Source organism: Neophocaena asiaeorientalis, unplaced genomic scaffold, assembly GCF_003031525.2.
Source record: "Neophocaena asiaeorientalis asiaeorientalis breed wild unplaced genomic scaffold, Neophocaena_asiaeorientalis_V1.1 scaffold99, whole genome shotgun sequence".
Lineage (NCBI taxonomy): Eukaryota > Metazoa > Chordata > Mammalia > Artiodactyla > Phocoenidae > Neophocaena > Neophocaena asiaeorientalis.
The window spans coordinates 2,427,660-2,452,762 of NW_020173022.1; the positions used below are offsets into that span (position 1 = coordinate 2,427,660).

At 43.0% G+C, this 25,103-nt stretch overlaps 1 protein-coding gene and 1 pseudogene across 1 annotated transcript in view; one reads left to right on the forward strand and one right to left on the reverse strand.

The window, feature by feature from the left end:
- Positions 1-20,668, reverse strand: part of SLC19A2 (solute carrier family 19 member 2) — a 29,292-nt gene extending 8,624 nt beyond the window's left edge. Inside the window, exons 1-2 of the mRNA XM_024742471.1 lie at positions 20,277-20,668; positions 11,383-11,985 (exon numbers count right to left, since the gene is read on the reverse strand). Of these exons, the coding sequence (XP_024598239.1) occupies positions 11,383-11,985; positions 20,277-20,480 (807 nt within the window). The 5' untranslated portion in view covers positions 20,481-20,668. The remainder of the gene's footprint in view (positions 1-11,382; positions 11,986-20,276) is intronic.
- LOC112398076 (uncharacterized) lies at positions 6,280-6,385 on the forward strand (annotated as a pseudogene).
- Positions 20,669-25,103: the final 4,435 nt, after the last annotated feature.

Consider the following 25,103-nt stretch of genomic DNA (forward strand, 5'->3'; position numbering starts at 1 on the left):
TTGCTCCGTGGCATGAGGGATCTTCCTGGACCAGGGATCAAACCCATGTTCCCTGTGCTGGCAGGCCGATTCTTAACCACTGCGCCACCAGGGAAGTCCCTGATTTTTAATTTTTTGAGGAACCTCCACACCGTTTTCCAGTGACTGCAACAATTTACATTCCCACCAATAGTGCACGAGGGTTCACTTTTCTCCACATCCTCACCAACACTTATTTCTTATCTTTTTGATAACAGTCATTCTAACAGGTATGAGGTGATATCTCATTCTGGTTTTGAGTTGCATTCCCCTGATGATTAGTGACATTGAGCATCTTTACATGTACCTGTTGGCCATCTGAATGTCTTCTCGGGAAAAATGTCTATTCAGATCTTCTGCTCATTTTTAAATTGGATTCTTTTTTTGCTATTGAGTTGTATGAGTTCATTTTATAATTTGGATATTAACCCCTTATCAGACATATGATTTGCAGATATTTTCTCCCATTCAGTAGGTTGCCTTTTCATTTTGTTGATGTTTTTCTTTGTTGTATAGAAGCTTTTTAGTTTGACGTTGTCCCACTTATTTTTGCTCTTGGTGTCAAATTAAAAAACACATTGCCAAGACAGATGTCAAGGAGCTTACCACGTACGTTTTCTTCTAAGGCGTTTTATGATTTCAGGTCTTACATTCAAGTCTTTAATCCATTTTATGTTAATTTCTGTGCAGCCCCTTCTTTAAATAGTTAGGTGTTTATAATACCAATAGCCCCTTCTTTAAATAGTTAGGCGTTTATAATACCAAGTTAAATGCTGCTCTTTTCTTAGCTCAGTTATATGCAGAGGGAGATTTGTCTATTATCAAGCCAATAGCTAGGATGGAAACTTGAGAATAAGTTTGCTTCTTTTATTGTGCTGTTGAAGGACACAATCCTAATTCTTGCTATAAACAATGAACATTTTTTTCATGATGAAAGGAAGGCTATCATTATTTTCTCAGATATTGATATTTCATTACCCAAAACATAGTAAAAACATATACAATGAGCCTTAACTAATGGGGACAAATATAGTACATCTGGTTTCAAGGAAAAGGAACCAAAATATGTATCATGGAAGAACTGGTGTTTGAGACAGGCTTTGGGAGATAGATAAGATTAGAATAGAGAAACAATTAAGAACAACATTCAAAGCAAAGGAAACAAGAACAATAGCACAGAAGAAGGCGCTTTCAAGGTGTACTTAAGAATCTGCAATGATAAAGTTCTCTTCCAACATAAAAGGCTTCTGGGACACTCTGTCCTGCTCCGGCCTGCTGTGCACTTATCTTGTTCCAAGAATACTCATTCTTGCCTTTGCCTGGTATCTCGTAGAGCCCTAGTTCATAAGCTCTCGTTCAGGGGCACTGGGAACCTTTTAAGAGTTGGCACAGAGACCTGCCTTTGGCTACTCTTTTTCAGGGGAGATAACACCTATCTGAGCTTCAAGGGCATTAAGCTGCCAAAGGTAGGGGGTACAGCCATATACGGCTACACACTCTCTCCCTCCATCCCAACTCAGACATATCCGTTGGCGGGGGCCCAACTGGAGATATCCAGAGGGAAAGGCTGTGACCACAAATGAGAAAAAAATGGGGAGGGTCAAAAGACAGACTTTGTCCTTCACACAAGTCTTTCTGATTCTGGCTTTTAGTGCTCAGCGCCAGCCTGGTGAGAAAGGCAGAATACTGCCCAACACAAACCTCCCCCCAGTCACTTTCACCATTATGGTTTCAATTCTTTGGATTCTGAAGGCTATTCTGACATGAAAAGAAAGAAAGATCGGTCTTGAATTAACACTGAGTAAAAAACCATAAAGTTATAAACCTACATGTAGGTTATAATTTCATTTACTATAAAGTCTGTACAAACAGTGATATTTAGAAAGGGCACTAAAATATTAACAGTGGTAATCTTTGCACCCAGCAGTTCAGATTATTTTGACTTCTTTTTATGTAGTTTTCTGTATTGTTTACTTAAAAAATTAAGTATGAATCTTTTAAATCAGTAGAGCTCCAGTTCCCTCACCTGTAAAATGGAGACAGTGATACCTATATCATAGGGTTTTAATAATAGTAGTTTTAATAAGAATGAGATAATGAATATAAGATTTTTGGCACAGTGTCTGGTACCCAGGTCAAAATAAATGGGAGCTGAGATGATGAATCAGCAGCATACTTGTCTACACTCAGATGAGAAAAATTTCTGAATCTTAGGCTTTTTACAGTAAAATGGAAATTAATGCTTACTTCAACAGGTTATTGCAAGAACTAGATAAGCATTATTCAGTATGTAGCAAGTGCTCAATAAATGTTGGTTTCCCTTATATTCTATTTACCATGACTCATTAACATAATCAACAAATAGGTCCCGAGTGCTGTTATTCAACTTTGGACTTCCAGGCCCCATCTGCCTGTTAGCGTTCACTTCTTAGAGTTTCAAGTGCATGCTGTTTGTCCTCTATCTTGCTCCGTGCGGCTCTCAAGCCCTCGTAATATGACCACATTTCTCGTGCCACAGGTAAAAATTCTAACATTTTGCAGATACTGAATTAAAAATCTATTATTTACATTGACTTCACCATTTTCATTTTCCTGGTGTGTTCATTAGAAAATTCAAAATTACATATGTGCCTGGCATTGTGTATTTTTTGGTGAGCAGTGATCCAGAGGATGGAAATGTATGCCTCCTTCGACTCCTTAAACTTAACCCCACTCTGGGGCAATGTCCCAGCCAGGCAGAACTGCAGGTGGAGCCGGAGACCTTGAAGAGTTTGGCTATACTTCCAGCTTAGCCCAAAGCCCAAGGATGATTCTGGACTTTCATTCTGACTCGTGCATTTCAGATCTTTCTGGGTTTGGACCTGGTATATACGTCCCTCCCAGCCTGCCCTGCCTGCCCCTTCAGATGTCACCCAAGCAGGATCTGGGTGGCTTGGGCACTTCTGGGTTTATTTTGGTTTTTTTGCACTTCTGTTCTTAGCGGTTCTCTCCTCCAATATACCAGGTGCGAGGTCAGGCGGACGCATAGGCGCTGATGCCAAATCTGCCACCTCGGGCGGCGGCTACTGAGCCATGTACCCTGCTCTCCAGCTTTCCTGCTCTGGTGGCCGGGGACCCATCCTGTACAGTTAGAGCCGGCCGGGGGAGAAGGGGCAGCTGCCCTGCCAAGAAGCTCATCACCCTCAAGGCAAACACCTCCAACCCTCAGACCCCCGGGAGATTCAGAAGCGCTAGACTGTCCAGGGGCGCGCATCCTCACCTGTGCGCCCCAGGGCCTGACGTATACGCTGCGCATGCGCCATCCCTCCCTAAACTTTTGCGCCCCGCGTACGCACGCCCATTGTTCGCTCACAGGTTGCAGAGTATAAAAAGGCAACAGGCCAAAGAGAGCGCACTCCGCTTTTGGCCGAGTTGGCAGCTGAAGGAGAGTGCTCGGAGCCCAGCTCTCTATCCAAGGACCAACCTCACCCAAGTTCTCTAGGGGCAGTTACTTAGGTAGGCCCTGCCCCTCACCCCCGCCCCAGGCACTGGGGGGACCAGCACCTGCCAGGAGGGCTCGGCTGCCCCCAGCCCGCTACCCGCGCCCACCGACTTCCCGTGGCCGGCCCGGGTAACCCAGCTGTCTATGGCCAGCTATCCACTCGCAGGCCAGCCCACAAGTGTCCAGTGACTCTGCATCTGCGCTTTGCCACAGAGTCTCTGAGACCCCATTCTACCATCCCGCAGACCCTGCGCTCCTTTCTGGGGGTCCTTATCTCCATCTGCAATCGAGGCCATCGGAAGAAGGCGGTGATGGGTGCTCGCACCTCCACGACATCCCGCAGCTCAGCGTCCGCAGTGGACACAGTCACTGTCAGTGTGGCGCGGGGGCAGCCAGTGCCGCCCACGACACCCAGCTGTGTCCCGAACTACAGCACAGATAAGACGGTGTTGGGGGCCCTGGGAGAGAGTGGGCAAGGGATGGCCAAGCAGGAGGAAGTCCCCACAGTCACAGGGAGGAACGAAGACCAGAGAAGCAGCCCCGATGACACCGGGGGCGCACGATATGCATTTAGGCCCCTGGGGGGCTCTTTCTTCGTGCCCAGGCCTGGACCTCTGCAGAGAGACCTCCACGCCAAGAGGGCAGAAGACAGATCCAGCTCGGAGCCCAGCTCTCTATCCAAGGACCAACCTCACCCAAGTTCTCTAGGGGCAGTTACTTAGGTAGGCCCTGCCCCTCACCCCCGCCCCAGGCACTGGGGGGACCAGCACCTGCCAGGAGGGCTCGGCTGCCCCCAGCCCGCTACCCGCGCCCACCGACTTCCCGTGGCCGGCCCGGGTAACCCAGCTGTCTATGGCCAGCTATCCACTCGCAGGCCAGCCCACAAGTGTCCAGTGACTCTGCATCTGTGCTTTGCCACAGAGTCTCTGAGACCCCATTCTACCATCCCGCAGACCCTGCGCTCCTTTCTGGGGGTCCTTATCTCCATCTGCAATCGAGGCCATCGGAAGAAGGCGGTGATGGGTGCTCGCACCTCCACGACATCCCGCAGCTCAGCGTCCGCAGTGGACACAGTCACTGTCAGTGTGGCGCGGGGGCAGCCAGTGCCGCCCACGACACCCAGCTGTGTCCCGAACTACAGCACAGATAAGACGGTGTTGGGGGCCCTGGGAGAGAGTGGGCAAGGGATGGCCAAGCAGGAGGAAGTCCCCACAGTCACAGGGAGGAACGAAGACCAGAGAAGCAGCCCCGATGACACCGGGGGCGCACGATATGCATTTAGGCCCCTGGGGGGCTCTTTCTTCGTGCCCAGGCCTGGACCTCTGCAGAGAGACCTCCACGCCAAGAGGGCAGAAGACAGATCCAACAGGAAACTGCAGACCTCTTGTATGAGCTCCTGCCCCCAAAGAAACGCCATCACGAGCTCATATAGCTCCACCCGAGGTTTCCCGCCAGTGAAGAGAAGGAGGGGTCCCGCCATACCGCAAGGGCTGCCCCAGAAGTCTGCAAAGAAAGGGAGCAAGGAGGGCCCTCCGTCACCCTCTGCAGCTCCGGTGGTTTCCCAGAGGAAAAGCCAGCCTGACAAAGATGCAGAGGCAACAAGAGGGCAAAAACGGCCCTCGAGGAAGGGCTCCCGCACATCTGACAGTCCCAGGCCCCGAAAACGCAGGATTCTTCTGCTGCTGCCCAGGCGAGGGGAGCCTCTGAGGCTCCAGACCTCTTGTATGAGCTCCTGCCCCCAAAGAAACGCCATCACGAGCTTATATAGCTCCACCCGAGGTTTCCCGCCAGTGAAGAGAAGGAGGGGTCCCGCCATACCACAAGGGCTGCCCCAGAAGTCCGCAAAGAAAGGGAGCGAAGAGGGCCCTCCGTCGCCCTCTGCAGCTCCGGTGGTTTCCCAGAGGAAAAGCCAGCCTGACAAAGATGCAGAGGCAACAAGAGGGCAGAAACGGACCTGGAGGAACGGCTCCTGCACATCTGACAGTCCCAGGCCCCGAAAACGCAGGATTCCTCTTCTGCCGCACAGGCGAGGGGAGCCTCTGAGGCTGCCCCCAGCCCCTGAGCCGGGTTTCCGGGTCACCGACGAAGACCTAGACTCAGAGAAGGAAGCAGCGTTCCGGCGCATCAACAGTGCGCTGCGGGGTGAGACCTAGGCCATCGGAGGCCTGGGTGCCATGCATCCTTCCTATCCCTTCCCGCTGCCTGCCACAGGGGCTGCTTCTCCGCAGAAAATGTTTCATAGTTATTTCTATTTTAATATGATCATGGTACATTAAAATATATTAGTGCTTGCCTGTGAATACTAAGGTCGCTTGACTTGTAATTTTCTATATTGTTCTATATTTTTGTAACTAAAGGCATTACTTGGGGGAATTAAAAGAATATCTTGAAGCGATTTTGGCTTTTGATCTGCCACTAATTCCTATTTAACCTTAATTCAGGGGTCGGATTCTTTGACCCAAGGAAACAGAATAGTATAAAAAGAAAGAATGTGAGTGTCAGATGGTGGCAGTGATTAAGTATAGCAAGAGACGCCTTTGCAAAAGTTACTGTTGGTCCCAGAAGACTCTCACTTAGCTGTGTGACCCTGGGCAAGTCACTTCACCTAAATCTCTGAATTATAGGGCTGTGCTGATGATTTAAAAGTGACTGGGCACGGTGGACGCTCGGAAATCCTGAGTTCTCAATAAAGCCACTGCCCTGCTCCTTGGTCCTTTGGAATTACTATATTAGTAAAATTTATACTTGACAGTAATTTTAGCTTAAAGTTTATTTTGTCTATTTCATCTCAGCCTTTTGGCTAAGATCAGGTGTAGTATCTGTTCTTGTCAATTTAAATAGCAAGAGAAAAGAAAGGAAAATAACGGGCATGCCCCCACACTCTTCAGACAATAGGAGCCTCTTAACCTGTTCCTTTGTCCAGAGATACAGGCCATTTCTCAGTGAAGGCCTCTGCCATCACTGAGGTTGCAGGGGAGATGTGGTAACTGGGGAGAAAAAGACCAATGGGGATGACCCCCTCACTCCTCAACATGCAAGCCCCCCACTTTCTCACTCGTCTGGCTAGAAATAAAAGGTTGATCCCATGGTTTTAACTTTCAGCTGCTGCTGCACTTTGCATGCCTTGCGTAAGCTGGGAGACAGAGGCAGGAAAAAAAAAACCACCATAATCACCCTGTTAAGGCCATGAAATTAACTGCCCTGCCCTTATGAAATTAACACTGGAGTAAGAGAGACAGATGATAAACACACACATAAAAGAGAGCTTATAGTAGGAATAATACTATGAAGAAAGTAAAAAGGGTAATGGGCTAGCAAGTGACTTTGGAATGGAGTAATGATTGCTAAGAGTGTTAAACGGCTTTCTGAAAAGCTGATGTCCGAGCTGTGACCTGAGTGACATAAAGGAACCAGCCATGAAGATCAGAATGAAGGGCAGTCCTGACTGACACAATCTCCTGATTTGAAGTTCTGAGGTGGGAACAAGCTTGATGTGTTTCAGCCCAATTAAGAGATAAGGTCAGAGAGGTTGGCAAGCAGCCAAATTGTATGGGGTTTTATAGGCCATGATCAGAATTTTGCATTTTCTTCTACATACAATAGGAAAATGTAGGGGGAGGGGATAATTAGGGTTTAATGCCTAGACTAGGAAGATTTAAGTCAAGGGCTGATGATTTCAATTAAATTACTTCTATGTATCCCTACATATGTGGGGGACTGGAGAGGAAAGGAGAAGTTGTTCATGGTATGCCTGGGAAACAAAAGAAAAAAGAGAGTACCTTCACATCAGTCAGCTCACAAAACTCAGGATTCTAGAGTCAAGTAAAGCTTAGTGATCATCTGATTTAACACTCTACATTTAGGGGTAGCCTAACTCAGTTAAAGAAAAAGAATTTGTGGGACTCCCCTGGTGGTCCAGCAGTTAAGACTCTGCACTTCCACTGCAGCGGGCACAGGTTCCATCCCTGGTCGGGGAAACTAAGATACCGCATGCCACGCGGTGTGACCAAAAAGTAAGAAAGAAAAAAGAAGAGAAAAAAAGGAAAAAGAACTTGTGATGGAATTAGTACCAGACTCTCATAACTCTTCATAAGCCCCAGAATACCTTCAACAAATTCAAAGGGAAGATGAGAAATTATTTACAGCCTCACAAATAAAGATCTACAGTGAAGTACAAAGCTGTTCTTGATTATTCATATCTAATGATAAAGATAATAATAGAAATTACCGTGTATTGATTACCTACTTATGTATACTAATTTGAAAGCTCTACATGGCTTTATTTAATACTTGAAATAGCCCTATGAGGTAGGTATATGAATGAGGGAACTAAAAGTCACAAAGAATTAAGAAACTGGCCCAAGGTCACCCTGCTGGTAAGTACTAGTACTGGGGACTGCCTCCCTTCTTCAAAATCCGCTATACTCTGCTTCTATAAATGATACTGAGTACAAGATAAAAACAGTTATTTTGCTGCTGTCTGTGTTTTATGGAACTCAAACACACACACACACACACACACACACACACACACACACAAATTCCTAATAGTAAAAGGTGTCAGTCTACAAATAAAAGTATAGTTATATTAACAGATATTTATTAAGCATTAATCTCATGTCAAGCCCTGTGCTAAAGAGTTGGTTTAATTTACATCATTTCTAATGGATAAGCAACTTAAAAAAAATCATGTCCAACTATATGCCAAGCACAAAATGAGTCCATTGCCTGTTTGGGAAAGAAAATCACTGGCTTTGGCAGCTCCTCCTCCTGCCATGTCAGCACCCTCTGCCCCAAAGCAGTAGGACTCATTCTGAAAATCAACTTACAAGTACTCTAAGACAACTTGTGGACTGGGCTATCACTTTGACTTCTACCTCATTTTCCCTCTTTTTAAGTCAAGATAAAACCACACACTGACCTAAAACTCTTCTTTACTGTAATTACCACGATTATCATTTATGGTTCATTGATGGGCTTTGTCAACTTAAGATGGCACTGTGATCTCCAATATCCACATTCTAATTTTCCTTCAAGCTCGTCAAAGAAAAGCAAGCAGTATTTTAGGGCTGTACAGCTGCCAAGCAGCACTGCTTGCCTGTCATGGTGTCGGTAGCTGAGCCAAGGAGATCGTGAAACTGACTTGAATCCTAATTTTACCTCACCATGGCCAACATGATGGTTCTGACCATGTGGTTAACCCACTGAAAGACTTCACGGAGCAAGGTACAGATTGAAGTGGATTTCGTATCTGCTCTAAAATTATGTTTAGGAGTACGTGTGTGTAATTTTGCACGACTCACTAATGTTGGATCTGAATCCTTATCTCTAAAATGAAAGGGTGATGTGATCTAAAGTCCCTTTAACATGCTCTGATTGTTATATGATTTGTGGTTAGAATCACTTCTAACTCTAAAAGTTTATAATTCTTCACCATATCAAGTACTGACATTTTGCATATCTATAAATAACAAATATCAAGGTGGTCTAGGACAGAGTTTTTTAAATTTTAGATTTCAACTCATTAGTTGGTAATAAAATCAGTTTAGTGGGCAGTGATCACATTATAAAAAAGTAAACGAAATGTGTCAGAATAAACCATTGTGTTGTAAAACTTTTGTTTCATGGATGACGTTGAGGGGTTCAACACTTCAGTGGAGGAAATAACTGTAGATGTGGTGGAAATAGCAAAAAAACTAGAATTAGAAGTGAAACCTGAAGTTGTGACTGAACTGCCACAATTTTATGATAAAACTTGAATGGATAAGCAGCTGCTTCCAATGGATGAGCAAAGAAAGTGGTTTCTTGAGATGGAATCTACTCCTGGTAAAGATGCCGTGAAGACTGTTGAAATGACAACCAAGGATTTAGCGCATTACATAAACTTAGCTCATAAAGCAGGGTTTAAGAGGACTGACTCCAATTTTCAAAGAAATTCTACTATGGGTAAAATGCTATCAAACAGCATTGATGCTGCAGAGAAATCATTCCTGAAGGAAGAGTCAATCGATGTGGCAAACTTCACTGCTGTCTTATTTTAAGACATTGCCACAGCACCCCAACCTTCAGCAACCACCACCCTGATCAGTCAGCAGCCAACAAGATCGTGGCAAGACCCTCCACCAGCAAAAAGATTACGACTCGCTGAAGGCCCAGATGACGGTTGGCATTTTTTGGCAATTATGTATTTTTAAATTTAGGTATGTATATTATTTTATACATAATGCTATTGCATACATAATAGACTACAGTATAGTACAAACATAACTTTTATATGCACTGTGAAACAAAAAAAATTGTGTGACTTGCTTTATTATAATATTTGCTTTACCTCAGCGGTCTGGAACTAAACCCACAATATCCTTGAGGTATGCCTGTATCACACATAGTTTTCAGCACAGATGAGGAAGATAACTTCCTATCCTTACATACTGTGGACTTCAATTCAGAAACTGGAAGTAGATATTCATCATTTATTGGAATCATTTCACCTATTCATTTAGAAAATTTTTTCTAGAGCTTCCTTTACATACCAAGTTCTGAGGATAGAAAGATGAAGAAGAGACAGACATTGCTGTGGCTTCTAAGACATCTCCAAGCGTGAGCACTATAATGTTGTGCCAGCAGCTCAATACCAAAAACACAAACAACCCCATCCAGAAATGGGCAGAAGACCTAGATAGACATTTCTCCAAAGAAGACATACAGACTGCCAACAAACACATGAAAGAATGCTCAACATCACTAATCATTAGAGGAATGCAAATCAAAACTACAATGAGATATCACCTCACACCAGTCAGAATGGCCATCATCAAAAAATCTACAAACAATAAATCCTGGAGAGGGTGTGGAGAAAAGGGAACACTCTTGCACTGCTGGTGGGAATGTGAATTGGTTCAGCCACTATGGAGAACAGTATGGAGGTTCCTTAAAAAACTACAAATAGAACTACCATACGACCCAGCAATCCCACTACTGGGCATATACCCTGAGGAAACCAAAATTTAAAAAGAGTCATGTACCAAAATGTTCATTGCAGCACTATTTACAATAGCCAGGAGATGGAAGCAACCTAAGTGTCCATCATCGGATGAATGGATAAAGAAGATGTGGCACATATATACAATGGAATATTACTCAGCCATAAAAAGAAACGAAATGGAGTTATTTGTAATGAGGTGGATAGACCCAGAGTCTGTCATACAGAGTGAAGTCAGAAAGAGAAAGACACATATATATGGAATTTAAGAAAAAAAAAATGTCATGAAGAACCTAGGGGTAAGACAGGAATAAAGACACAGACCTACTGGAGAACGGACTTGAGGATATGGGGAGGGGGAAGGGTGAGCTGTGACAGGGCGAGAGAGAGTCATGGACATATACACACTAACAAATGTAGTAAGGTAGATAGCTAGGGGGAAGCAGCCGCAAGGCACAGGATATTAGCTCGGTGCTTTGTGACAGCCTGGAGGGGTGGGATAGGGAGAGTGGGAGGGAGGGAGACGCAAGAGGGAAGACATATGGGAACATATGTATATGTATAACTGATTCACTTTGTTATAAAGCAGAAACTAACACACCATTGTAAAGCAATTATACTCCAATAAAGATGTAAAAAAAAATCTAAAATAAAATTTAAGTAAAAAAAAAAATATAATAATAATGTTGTGCCAGTCCCGGAGGTCATTTACTCCAGAGGAAAATACATTTGTCATCCCTAATATAAATCAATGTTATATTGAATGAATGAATTAATGAACCAATGAAGCAACTCAAGATAAAACCAGAATCCAAATGAATTGAGGGACTTTCCTGTCTGCTTTTTCACCATTGGTCTAGCCCCAGAGTAGCAACCACCAGGCATTTAAGGTTGTGCTTACCTGTCCCTCCATGGGAGGCTCCTCTGTATTTAGAGGGATTTTTGATTCAACGTCTTCCCACTGCGGAAGGTGGTTAGAAGCTGAGGTATCAGTAGCAATGCCACCATTGTGTACCTTGACGCCATTTGCTCCTTGGCAGGAGGGAGGAACGTGGTGAAAGAAAAGACTCTTCTGTGGCATAGGGAGAAACCAGGCTATAGCGAAAGCCACAGAAACACAGGTAAGAGAGATGACATTCAGGCTGAATAGGGACCAGCCTGCCACTGAGACGAGGATCTGCCCTAGGACAGAGCCCACTGTGAAGCCCACCAAGGTGGCACTTCGACAGTAACTCGTGACTTTCTGGTACATGCTCAGGTCTACCACACTGTAGATGTAGGAGTAATAGGCAATTTCAGTGGCTGTGGCGATGCCATAGAAGAATTCCAAGAACTGAATGGCCAGCAGTCCCTGGGCATAGAGCAGCATGAACCATGTAACAATAAGGCTGAGTCCCTGCAGCAGAACAACAGGTTTATAACGGAGGAAGTCTGTGGCGAGGAACACAGGAAACAACAGCACCAGGTAAGAGTAAGTCCATACTGGATATATTTCATTGAAGACCTGGTAGAAAAAAGATAAAATCCCGTTAGTGATCTCAAAGGACCTGGAACATTCGTAACAATTTATTCTTATGAAACAATCTACCAGTACCTCAAAGATCTCATTTTTATCAACCAAAGAAATCTTGACAACAATTCTGATAATTGTTTGGAATATAATTCTCCGTTTCCACCCCACCGTCTTTTTCCTAATAAAATCTTCCCTATTCATCAAAGCCTAGTTCAACACCTTCCTCATCCTGGAAGACTTTGCTGCAGCTGATAGTGTTTGTATCCCAACACCCAAAAAGCTCTCCTGATACTGCTTTGTATGTGTCAGTCTCCTCAATTACCTCATGGCTCTGCTTCTTAACCATGGCTACACACCTCCCAAGGAGCTTTAGAAAATGTGGATGCCTTGCCGCAGGCATTTTTTAGAAACTTCCCAGGAGATTTTATTATGAGCCAGAGTTTAGAACCATTGCTTTATAGGTTCTTTCAGGGTGGACTTGACTTTCATTTGCACAACCTAACAGCTCGCACACTGTTTGGAAGATACTTGGCTCAACAAATGCTTTGGAACCAAATAAATGTTTTGGAATCACTGTCAGTTCTTACTTCTAGAACAGAACAGGGAGCCATGATCCTACTGTTTGATTAGGTTTCTCTGATTTTAAGTTTCATTTCTTTGGGGTAACATGAATAGATAAAGAAGGTAAATCTGTCCTACAGTCTTAACAGAGTAACTATCTGTGGATGGTAGCAGTATAAGCAACTCTGTTGTCCTTCTTTTTGTATGTCTATACCATGAAAAAAAATGGAAGGTTTTTTTTTCATTAATTTTTCATTGGAAGATAGTAGAAATAATATTTAAACCACAAAGACCCCAGCTGGAATTTCTGTTCCATCATTTGCCGTATGATTTTAAGCAAGTTATTTTTAAGTTCCTTTTAGCCTTAATCTCCATTATCAGTAAAAGAGAAGTAAAACCTATGCCACAGGGTGGTTTCTTGCAAGGACTAAATGAGAGAGTACATGTAAATCACTTACTCTTTTTTCATACGTTTAAAGACTTAAGGACCGAAGCTGAAACACAGACCACTTGGGACAATACAAATTAAATTAACTGAACTGTCGTCCCCATTCTTCGAATAACAATCATTGTAGGAGACTTTTCCCTCTTTTTACACCTACCCCATAGCCTAGTAAGTTCCTGGGGCTTTAAGTAAGTCAGTTTTATAAGTGATCATTTCAAAGTTTGGATCAGTGGCCTCAGTTTTTAAGTGCGTTCTGAAAGGTAGTCTTACTAACAATCTGAATACTTTGTGATGGAGCAATCTAATCCTTGGGTTTGACTTACTTTTTAACTCTCATGGATACCTCAGTTCACCCAACTAATTGTTTTAAGGTTTTAGAGGAACAATAAAGTAAAAATTTTATTTTTAGTAAATTATTATAAAATATTTGCCAATGCAGAGAACAACTATAAAAGGAAAACATAATCTGAAATACATTCCAGACTTGATTTCTGACTGGCTGAATATCAAAAGTGATTTGTCTAATAGCCTTGCCTTCATGAATTCCGGTCTAATTTGTGTTTGCAAATCATCTAGCAACCTCCATTTACCAGGAAACTTTCTTGTGCCTGAATGTGTGCGTGAAAGAATAATCGAGAACTGTAGAAATGATTCTTATTCACAAGTGTGTAAGTTTTATCAAATGAGGAAGTGCACTCGGCTGACTTAACACAGGGTCAGAGGCTTCTCAGTAGAAAACCAAAGGGGATAAGGGCAACCTTGAGATGAAAGCCGTGAGGAGTGAAGGCTTCCCTACAGACTTTTCACAGGTGTGCTCCATTAGCAACTTTCCACTCCTTTTTTGCCTATAGTTTCATTCATTCTCCTACAGTTTTCTTAAGTGTGAAACTGCCTCCTCTGTTTGATTCTGCATATTTCTTCACCTTCACATTTTCCCCAACATAATACTACAAAGCTATTAGCCACCACACTTTCCCTTTAAAAATACCTTCCTTCCATACCCAGTCTTCTTTGTTCTCCACCACACCGCTTGGGACTTTCACTGATTCTTCACTCCAGTAATACTGTCTGCACTTAGACATGTTATATACCCTTCAATACTAGTTGTCCCCAAATGATTAACTGTGAAGTTTTCGTTATATAAACCTCATCCTTTCAATTATCAATTTAAAGTGTTTATGCTTATGAGTCTAATTCCACTCCTAATACAAAAACCACAGTTTACATAATGAAGATAAGGAAAAGCAATGCCAAGTAGAAACTAAAATAAAGGCAAGCAGGGGGAAAAGACCAGATATGTTCTCTTTAACTTATTCTCAATGAGAAATCTGAAGTTACTCCCAGGAGAGACATCAACCCAAGAGGACCGTCCCTCCCACAGCATTATCAGCATTATAATAGTACATCTCTACTGACACCACACACTATGCTAATCACCTCACCTATATGACCTCATTTAATCCAAACAACGCTAAGCGGTAGATGCTTTTATCATCTCTACCTTACAACCAAGGAAACTAGGCCTTATGTGAATTGCCCGAAGTTATCCCAGCTAGTCACCGGCAGAGGGAGTATCTGCACCTAGATATTCTGAATCCACCACCCTAAAATGCCCCATTTCTTCAATCAGAAAACTATTGTTGATCATCTACTATGTTCCAGGCTTACTTCTAATGCCATTAAGCAGCTTTTTCAACCTGCGTAGGGGTGCTTTTATGGGGCTTTCATGAAGAAAGAAGACCAGACAATGTGCAGAGCTTAGCCACTGTGTCTCCAAAAGTCTCCAGAAGACCCCTTCTCTCTCAATGCCTCCAAGGAGAAGCTGTCACACCAGGAAATGCTTCTTTGATGGATACTCTGAATCCTGAAGGGAATCTTCCTACATGCAAAAATGTACACGTTACAGACTCTTACTGACCACACCTGGACGATACCTTCTTATCTCAGGTAAAAATCTGCCGTGTGAGCAAAGGGAACTGATTTTATTCTAAGGTGCCTTTCACAGTTCTTTGGATCAGAGCTTGTTTGTGCTTTCTTCTGAGACACAAAAAGTCAAGGGAAAACAGCTGTTCAGTTTTAAGCTCTAATTCAGATTTACACTTTATTTTAGAATCACAGTTCAATTAGACAACTAGTTAGTAAGCACTTATTTGCACAACACTGTTTTCAAACTGTATGGAGATTACGAAAACAAAAAAAGAATAAAATGAAGCCTCAGTTCTCCAGGAGTTCTGAACCTAGTGAAGAGCACATACACGTAAATTATTGACAAGGGAGTTAGGAAATATGGGGGGTTGCTCCTTTGAGATGGACCTTGAAGGATGAGAAAGTTAGATCCACTGGATTTATGACTATAAGATTAACGTGGATGGAGCTTGGGCACGTAGAAGGCAAGGGGAAGAAGGATGTAGTGGGAGATAAGGGTGTTAAGGAGATAAGAGCCAAATTCTGTAAGGCTCTCAATATTAGGCAGAATAGTTTTAAATTTAATGTCTTAAAAGTATCAAAGAAAGGTAGTGAGTGTCAAATCCCACGCTGAAAAAGATGAAAGGATAAAAAATTTGGGGTGATAAAGAGCTCTATTTTATTAAAAGTTTGGCTTTTAATATATAACTACTGAAAGACAAATTTTAACCTGTTTAAAATTTATAAAGTGATACAGGTTAATGGTTTTCCTGAAATCTAAGGAAAAAAAATCCTTTGAGAGTGGAAAAAGGAAATTCTGACCTTCTTTTCCTCCTTTTGTCTTTGGCCTTGGTTAACAACAGCTCTATCTAAGATGACTGCTCTTGGACCTTCTAAAGTCTCCTGAGGGAAATACAAAATTCAACACAAATAGACTGACCATGATTTGGCATTTGCTTTGCCTAAAAATCATGTAATATTTTGGTGAAAACAAGCAGTCAGAAAGGAGAACAAGCTGTCCTATTTCAGTTATTAGAGATTTTTAAAAACCTAGGGTTCCAGAGAGGGTGGACAGAGCCATACGTGCACGACCATCAGAATCGGCCATGATTCTGAGGTCCTCAGACACACACAACATATCTTTCCAGACTTCTGGATTTTTTCTTCAAACCCTGCCCTCTTCCTCATCTAATTTGCAGTAAGAGAAGTGTGCTATGTTTTTGTTACACATTCAGCAAATGTTTCCTGGGCCTGGCACCTCTGCTTTATTGCTATACGCCTCGAACATATTTCACTCACCTAGGTAGCTTTCTGATAAGACACATGATGGCACATCACACAGCAATTCTGCCCAGGGCACTTGTACAAAACAGTTCGGCTTTCAAATACCAACAATGGGAGCATGTTTCTCTCCCCGTGTGCTTCTCTTTCAGGCAAGGTGCACAAACTGTGCAGATCACGTGGCAGTTCACATGAAATTTTAATTGTTAGCAGCTCACAGACAGTATCATTTCTGCTTCAGTGGCTACAATTCAGATTTGGTGTTTGCTGTGGGTCTCCAGAATCATTCTCTCTTGTATTTACTGAAGTAATTTTCTTCTTGGAGAATCATTCTGTTCACAAGAGTTGGCCCTTTCCACTTTATTATTGTTTTTAACCAATACTATAATTCAAATAGGTAATGAGTAACTCTTACAGTTCCTTGTGGAGTGGTCCATAAGACTGAGAAGTAGATCTGAAGTTGGGTAAAAGTCAGTGCCACTTGCTAGGGGTGAGATAATGTGGGAAACTCAAATGAAATCCTCAACCAAGAGTTCAATCCCTTTCAAGTGCCCTTGAAAATGGAGGAGCAATGCAACAACAAACTGGATTATGAGTAATTACATCCTGCTCTGACCTGTTATGCAGGGATACTCAAAACAGGTGACTACTAATCACAGGGGAGAGAGTAAGGTTTAAATGGGAGGAGTACTTCACAGCAGCTGGGGCAGGAAGGCAGGGTGGGAGAAGTAGACATAAGAAATAAGAAACAGCTAACAACTGCTCACTCAGCTTTCACCCTTTTGTTCCAGAAAGCAATACCAGACCTCAGCTTTCTTGCTTTGTAGTGTTCAAGGAAGAGGATGCTGAATCTGCTTTATTTGGGTTTTGTGGTAGCAGCTTGAGTTTAAGTCCTTTTTCAGTTAATATAATGTCTTTCTTTTTCAAAAAACTGGTGTTGAGATTGACCATACACTTTAAAGAGTTAAACACATTTTTAAAGTACACAATGCACTTCAAGTACTTTACTTATAAATCCTCCTGGGGAAGTCAGTCAGCAAAAAGTTCTTGATCATGGACTATGTACTCTTTAATTACTCTCAACATCGCAGCAGAAGAGAAAGGAGCAAAACTAACATCCGTGAAGCAACAATTCACAACGCAAGAAAAACTATAATTAAATGCCAACTATGTGATACCATCTAAATATCTGCTTTTATCCCGGGAGGTGGGGTTGGGGGAGTGTGTGGGAAGCGTATTCCTGGACAGTCTCGCCCAACCAAAAATCAAGACAAGATGATGGGTTCTTGTCTTGTACAATCCTTATTTGAGCACTTCCATCTCTCAAGGGTAAACAATGCAAAGTAGGGGAAGGAAGAGGGTGCAGCAGGTAGAGGGAAGATCCTTTCAGAAAGCAGGAGTTACTCAGCATCTGGTTCCTTACTTTCCAGCAGCAAATATTTATTTAAACCTTTACCATGTCCAAAGTACAACCTGCTGTTTTCCCTTTTATTCTACAAATATTCTCCTCCCCCAAGAAAGGTAGTGAGTGTCAAATCCCACGCTGAAAAAGATGAAAGGATAAAAAATTTGGGGTGATAAAGAGCTCTATTTTATTAAAAGTTTGGCTTTTAACTACTGAAAGACAAATTTTAACCTGTTTAAAATTTATAAAGTGATACAGGTTAATGGTTTTCCTGAAATCTAAGGAAAAAAAATCCTTTGAGAGTGGAAAAAGGAAATTCTGACCTTCTTTTCCTCCTTTTGTCTTTGGCCTTGGTTAACAACAGCTCTATCTAAGATGACTGCTCTTGGACCTTCTAAAGTCTCCTGAGGGAAATACAAAATTCAACACAAATAGACTGACCATGATTTGGCATTTGCTTTGCCTAAAAATCATGTAATATTTTGGTGAAAACAAGCAGTCAGAAAGGAGAACAAGCTGTCCTATTTCAGTTATTAGAGATTTTTAAAAACCTAGGGTTCCAGAGAGGGTGGACAGAGCCATACGTGCACGACCATCAGAATCGGCCATGATTCTGAGGTCCTCAGACACACACAACATATCTTTCCAGACTTCTGGATTTTTTCTTCAAACCCTGCCCTCTTCCTCATCTAATTTGCAGTAAGAGAAGTGGGCTATGTTTTTGTTACACATTCAGCAAATGTTTCCTGGGCCTGGCACCTCTGCTTTATTGCTATACGCCTCGAACATATTTCACTCACCTAGGTAGCTTTCTGATAAGACACATGATGGCACATCACACAGCAATTCTGCCCAGGGCACTTGTACAAAACAGTTCGGCTTTCAAATACCAACAATGGGAGCATGTTTCTCTCCCCGTGTGCTTCTCTTTCAGGCAAGGTGCACAAACTGTGCAGATCACGTGGCAGTTCACATGAAATTTTAATTGTTAGCAGCTCACAGACAGTATCATTTCTGCTTCAGTGGCTACAATTCAGATTTGGTGTTTGCTGTGGGTCTCCAGAATCATTCTCTCTTGTATTTACTGAAGTAATTTTCTTCTTGGAGAATCATTCTGTTCACAAGAGTTGGCCCTTTCCACTTTATTATTGTTTTTAACCAATACTATAATTCAAATAGGTAATGAGTAACTCTTACAGTTCCTTGTGGAGTGGTCCATAAGACTGAGAAGTAGATCTGAAGTTGGGTAAAAGTCAGTGCCACTTGCTAGGGGTGAGATAATGTGGGAAACTCAAATGAAATCCTCAACCAAGAGTTCAATCCCTTTCAAGTGCCCTTGAAAATGGAGGAGCAATGCAACAACAAACTGGATTATGAGTAATTACATCCTGCTCTGACCTGTTATGCAGGGATACTCAAAACAGGTGACTACTAATCACAGGGGAGAGAGTAAGGTTTAAATGGGAGGAGTACTTCACAGCAGCTGGGGCAGGAAGGCAGGGTGGGAGAAGTAGACATAAGAAATAAGAAACAGCTAACAACTGCTCACTCAGCTTTCACCCTTTTGTTCCAGAAAGCAACACCAGACCTCAGCTTTCTTGCTTTGTAGTGTTCAAGGAAGAGGATGCTGAATCTGCTTTATTTGGGTTTTGTGGTAGCAGCTTGAGTTTAAGTCCTTTTTCAGTTAATATAATGTCTTTCTTTTTCAAAAAACTGGTGTTGAGATTGACCATACACTTTAAAGAGTTAAACACATTTTTAAAGTACACAATGCACTTCAAGTACTTTACTTATAAATCCTCCTGGGGAAGTCAGTCAGCAAAAAGTTCTTGATCATGGACTATGTACTCTTTAATTACTCTCAACATCGCAGCAGAAGAGAAAGGAGCAAAACTAACATCCGTGAAGCAACAATTCACAACGCAAGAAAAACTATAATTAAATGCCAACTATGTGATACCATCTAAATATCTGCTTTTATCCCGGGAGGTGGGGTTGGGGGAGTGTGTGGGAAGCGTATTCCTGGACAGTCTCGCCCAACCAAAAATCAAGACAAGATGATGGGTTCTTGTCTTGTACAATCCTTATTTGAGCACTTCCATCTCTCAAGGGTAAACAATGCAAAGTAGGGGAAGGAAGAGGGTGCAGCAGGTAGAGGGAAGATCCTTTCAGAAAGCAGGAGTTACTCAGCATCTGGTTCCTTACTTTCCAGCAGCAAATATTTATTTAAACCTTTACCATGTCCAAAGTACAACCTGCTGTTTTCCCTTTTATTCTACAAATATTCTCCTCCCCCCCCCGGCCCCGCCCCCAAGCAGGAACTGCTGGATCAGTCGGAGCAGAGTGGGGCTAAGTTCCATTACAGCATCATCAGCACATCGCCTGAAGCACACGTGAACTGGGGCTCCCGAACCGCGTTTCGAGCCCTTCACCGAAGACACGGCCTATCAATCCAACGCAGGAGAGAAAAACAGCGTGAATTAAGGCAGCGCCCAGCACGGAGCCGCCTTCCAACTGAGAAAAGTCAGCAATCTCTGCTCAGAATGGCTCCCGCGTTTCGAGCGCCTTTCTCACTCCTCCTTTCCTCAGCTACAGCCCCTCCGCCCGCTCTCACCTTTTCCCGCGCATCTCGGCGCCCGCGCCCCGCGCCGGCCGAGCCACCTCCCGCCCGCCCCCCGCGCCTACCTCTCTCTTCGTCAGGTTCTTGTCGGGCCCCAGCAGGTACGGGGTCAAGAAGGGCTCGGACGGCCGGAGGCTGGCGAAGAAGCCGTAGGCGCAGAGCAGCGCGGTGGGCACGAACCAGCACTCGCGCGGGACCCGAGCCGTGCGCAGGAGCATGGTGGCCGCCGCCGCCGCCGCCCGCCGTGTCACCGGGCCAGGCACATCCATCTGGGGCGCGAGGGGCGGGGACCCAGCCCGGCCCTTTCCTTCTCCTTTTCCTCCTCGGCCAACCGGAGTGAGGTTGAATCGCTGCCCCAGCGCAGGCACCTGCAATTGCGAGTGGCGCCTCCTGCCGGTAGGGCCAAGCAGTTCTGAGACAGCCGCCTCTGATCGCAATGACTCCCCGCCTTTCCTGATTGCGAGAACCTCCCGAGTCGCCACCCGCCCGCTGAGCGGCAGAAAACCATTCACGCCCTAAGGCCCACCCTCCGCCACCACCTCCCTGCTGAGAGCCAATCACAGAGGACGCCGGGCATTGGCTTCTGTCCCATTGGTCGGTGGCTCACAAGATGCGAACCCGCGGCGGCGGTGTCGGCGGCACGCAAGAGCGCAGACGTACGCTGGCTCGGGCGCAGAGGACTTGTAGGACTCAGGTCAGATCGTGGCTGTTCTGGCGTGCGCTGCTCAGGGGGCGAGCCCTCCGACCCCGCTGGAGGTCGGCTAAGTCATCCCTCGTGCTGCAGCTCACCTGTCGGGAATGCTCCGCGTGGGCCTTATCCCCACCAAGAGAAACGCGCTGTTACACACATTTTCTGATTCTTAACCACGGTCCATTCAGATTTTCGTTCCCAAGTGGCCAGCTCCGGGCAAAGATTTAACCTTGGGACGGGGAATGCTCTACCTTTCTTCCAGCAGCTTTCAGGTTTTAAATTGTATTCATCTGCAGTAAAAAGACATTAGAAGGCCGGGATCTAAACGCTCCGAGGCGTTTACCAAGAGCTGGAGCAGGAAAAAGTGGATAAAGTGCTGTGAAAAGAATGAACGAGCTAGTTGCTTAACAGAAGGATCGTAATGGAGTCCTACTGAAAGGGTTTTAGCTTTATGTCGTTACTTTTTGTAAGCGGGATACAAAGAAAGCAAACATAACGTAACTGTAGATATAAGCTGTGTTTAAAACGTAAAGGGGAAATCCCGAGTCATTAAAGCAATCACGAAATATCATCGATCTCTTTATTAAAAAAACCAAAACAGAGGTCTTGGCATAGTTTTCAAGGGCAAAGCATGACAAGAATCCGCAGTGCTTTCTTTAATTTTTGTCTATAAACCTCTTTCTGCCTGACTCATACTGACTGTAACCCAATCCTTCCACTGCAGACCAGTGGCACCATTTAAAGCAATTTCCCCTGTGCAGTATTTGCAGACTAACAGATCCTACCAGAAGCTCACAGAAAACATTTTTGAACTCTGTTTTGCTTTAATGTATGTTACGACCTATCTTAGCTCAATTTTCTTCCTGGGTCAGCAAATGACACTTGTTGCAAAAAGGATACTTTTTGCAATCAGCCACACAACTCTACCAGATGGAACGACATACTAGTAAAGGGAAAGGAGATTTGTTTCTAAGACTGCACAAGTGGATGAACCAAAATATGTGAGTTGATTGACCGCTGAAGAAATGCAGTTGTTGGTATTTACATCTATCAGTGGGTCTCAAAGTGAGGTCCAGGAAGCCCAAGGGAACCTTGGGATCTTTTCAGAATTCCACGTGGTCAAACTACTTTCATAATACTAATAAGACTTTATTTCCTTTTGCATTCTAGAGACTACATGATATGTGATGACATTGTCACTCTAAAGACCAAGAGAATGTATGTTTGTATATTTTTGCATTTAAAAACTTTTCAGATTTAATTTCTAATATGGCAACTATGAGTAGGTATAACCCACAAAAATAAAGTCTTTAGGGTCCTCAAATACAGGTGTCTTGAAGCCAAAAAAGTAAGAACTTCTACAATATACAATTATCTAGTCCTCTAAACTTCAGCCATAGTATCTACCTCTCATTATGACTACAGAGAGAACATCAGTGGTCCTGTTGGTAATTGCTTCCCTTCACATTTATTGATACATTCAGTGCTTTAGTAGAAGAGAAGAAAAGAGAAAAACAAAAGAGGCCTCAGAAAGAGAAGCCCACTTATTAAGAACAGCTTTCCATCCCTTCCCTGAGTCTTGGAGACCTGAATTGTTTTCACCTGTAAATCATTGGTTCTGAAATTTTTCCTTGGTATTAATCATTTAGGCAATGTTGGGCATTAACAAATAACAATTGTTCTTAAATTAGGTAGAAACTGTTTTATTATTTTTCTCTAAGAGGTCATGGCAGAATTCTAAGAATGACTCCCGGTGAGCCTTCCCTTCTATAATTCCCACCCCTTCGAGTGCGGGGTGGCACCCCTGAATTTAATGAGACATTACAACTGCTTGTTACATTGTATGGCCAACGTGAGATTATCCAGGTGGGCCCATCTAATCACACTAGCCCTTTAAAAACAGAGAATTGGCTCCTGCTGGTGGCAGAAGAGGCGGGGAGAGATATTTGAAGGAGAAAGTTAGCCATGCTGTTGCTGGAGGGAGCTGTGTGCCAAGAATGTGGGTACCCTGTGGCAGTTGAGACTGACTCTTGCCTGACAGCCAGCAAGGAACTGGGGATTTCAGTCCTTCAGTCATAAGGAACTGAATTCTGCTAAAAACCTAAACAAGCTTGGAAGTGGATTCCTCCTCAGAACCTCCAGATAAGAGCACGGCACAGCCAACACCTTAATTTCTGCCTGTCAACTTTAGAGAAACCACCCAAGCCCACCTGAACTTCTCATCTACAGAACTGTAAGCTAACTTGTAATTTTTTAAGCAGTTGAGTTTGTGGTAATTTGTTATACAGCAATAGGAAACTAATACAGAGGTAAATAGAATATATTTTTTAAATTGAGGTAATAGTCACATAATGCGAGATTACCCATTAACCATATTTAAGCGTACAACTCCGTGGCATTAGTACATTCACAATGTTGTACAACCATCACCTCTATCTAGTTCTAAGATATTTCACCACCTCAAAGGAAACTTGTACCTGTTAAGGGATCCCTCCCTTTTCTTCCCTCCCCCCAGCCCCTGGCAAACACTCATGTGCTTTCTGTCTCTATGGATTTACCTATTCTGGATGTTTCCTACAAGGGGAATCATACAATATGTGAGTTTCTGTTTCTACCTTCCTTCATTTCGCATAGCATTTTCAAGGTTCACCCACATTGTAGCATGTATCAGTACTCCATTCTTTTTATAGCTGAAAAATATTCCACCTGACATAACACATTTTGTTTATCCATTCATAAGTTGATGGACATTTGGGTGTTTCCCTTTTTTGGCTATGTGAATAGTGCTGCTATGAACATTTATGTGTAAGTATTTGAATGCCTGGTTTCAATTCTTTTGGGTAAATAGGAGTGGAATTGCCAAATCGCCTACTAATTCTATGTTCTGCTGTTTAAAGAATGGCCAAACTGTTTTCCACAGAACGTACACCATTTAACATTCCCACCAGCAATGTATGAGGATTCCAGTTACTCCACATCTTTGGCAACACTTGGTTTCTTTTTTCCTTTTTTAAAATATCCATCCTAGGGATGTGAAATGGTGTCCCGAGGTTTTGATTTGCATTTCCCTAATGACTAATGATGTTGACCATCTTTTCATGTATTTGTTAGCCATTTGTATGTCTTCTTCAGAGAAATGTCAACTCAAGTCTTTTGTCCACTTTATAATTGAATTGTTTATCTTTCTGTTGAGTTGTAAGAGTTCTTCATATATTCTGGATAGTAGAGCTTTGTCAGGTATATGATGTGCGAATCTTTTGCCCATTCTGTAAGCGTAAATAGAATATTGAGAGACGTTTTTCTCTATACACATGGTCTCCAACTTAATGGTTCAACTTAATGGTTTTTCGACTTTATGATGGTGTGAAAGCGATAAGCATTCAGTAGAAACTGTACTCGGAATTTTGAATTTTGAGCTTTTCTGGGGCTAGTGTGGTATGATTCTCTGTTGCCATGCTGGGCAGCTACTGAGGCCACAGTCCAAGTCAGCCAGGTGATCATGCGGTACCCAGACAACCATTATACTTTTCATTTTCAGTACAGCATTTAATAAATTATATGAGATAGTCAACACTTTTATCATAAAATAGGCCTTGTGTTAGATGATTTTGCCCAATTATAAGGTAACGTAAAGTGTTCTAAACATGTTTAAGGTTGGCTAGACTAAGTTATGATGTTTGGTAGGTGTATTAAATGCATTTTCGACTGAAGATATTTTCAACTTACAATGGGTTTATTGAGACATAGCCCCAGTGTAAGTCGAGGAAGATCTATATATGAAAGCATGAGGGAATGTGTGTTTTGCAAAAAGTAGAATTATATTATGTACCCTTTCGAATCTTGCTTTTTCTCACTCAGGAATAATCCATGCAAAACATTCCATGTAATAAGGTTAAGCTCTAATTCTTTCTAAGGTTACATTGTGTGGGTGTGCTAAAATTTATTCAACTATTCCCTTTTATGACCACTCTGGTTTTAGTTTTTTGGTCACTGCCAACAATCCTGAAGTTAACATCCTCGTACAATATATGTCTACGTATTGTTTTCATTTTATGGGATTTATTCCAAGGAGTGGGATAACTGAGTCAGAGTTATATATTTTCTAATAGGAATTGTTCAGTCACTTTCCATAAAAGCTATAATAACTTACAGTTTTACTAGCCACATATGAGAGTATTCTTTCTGCACTGCATACTTGCCA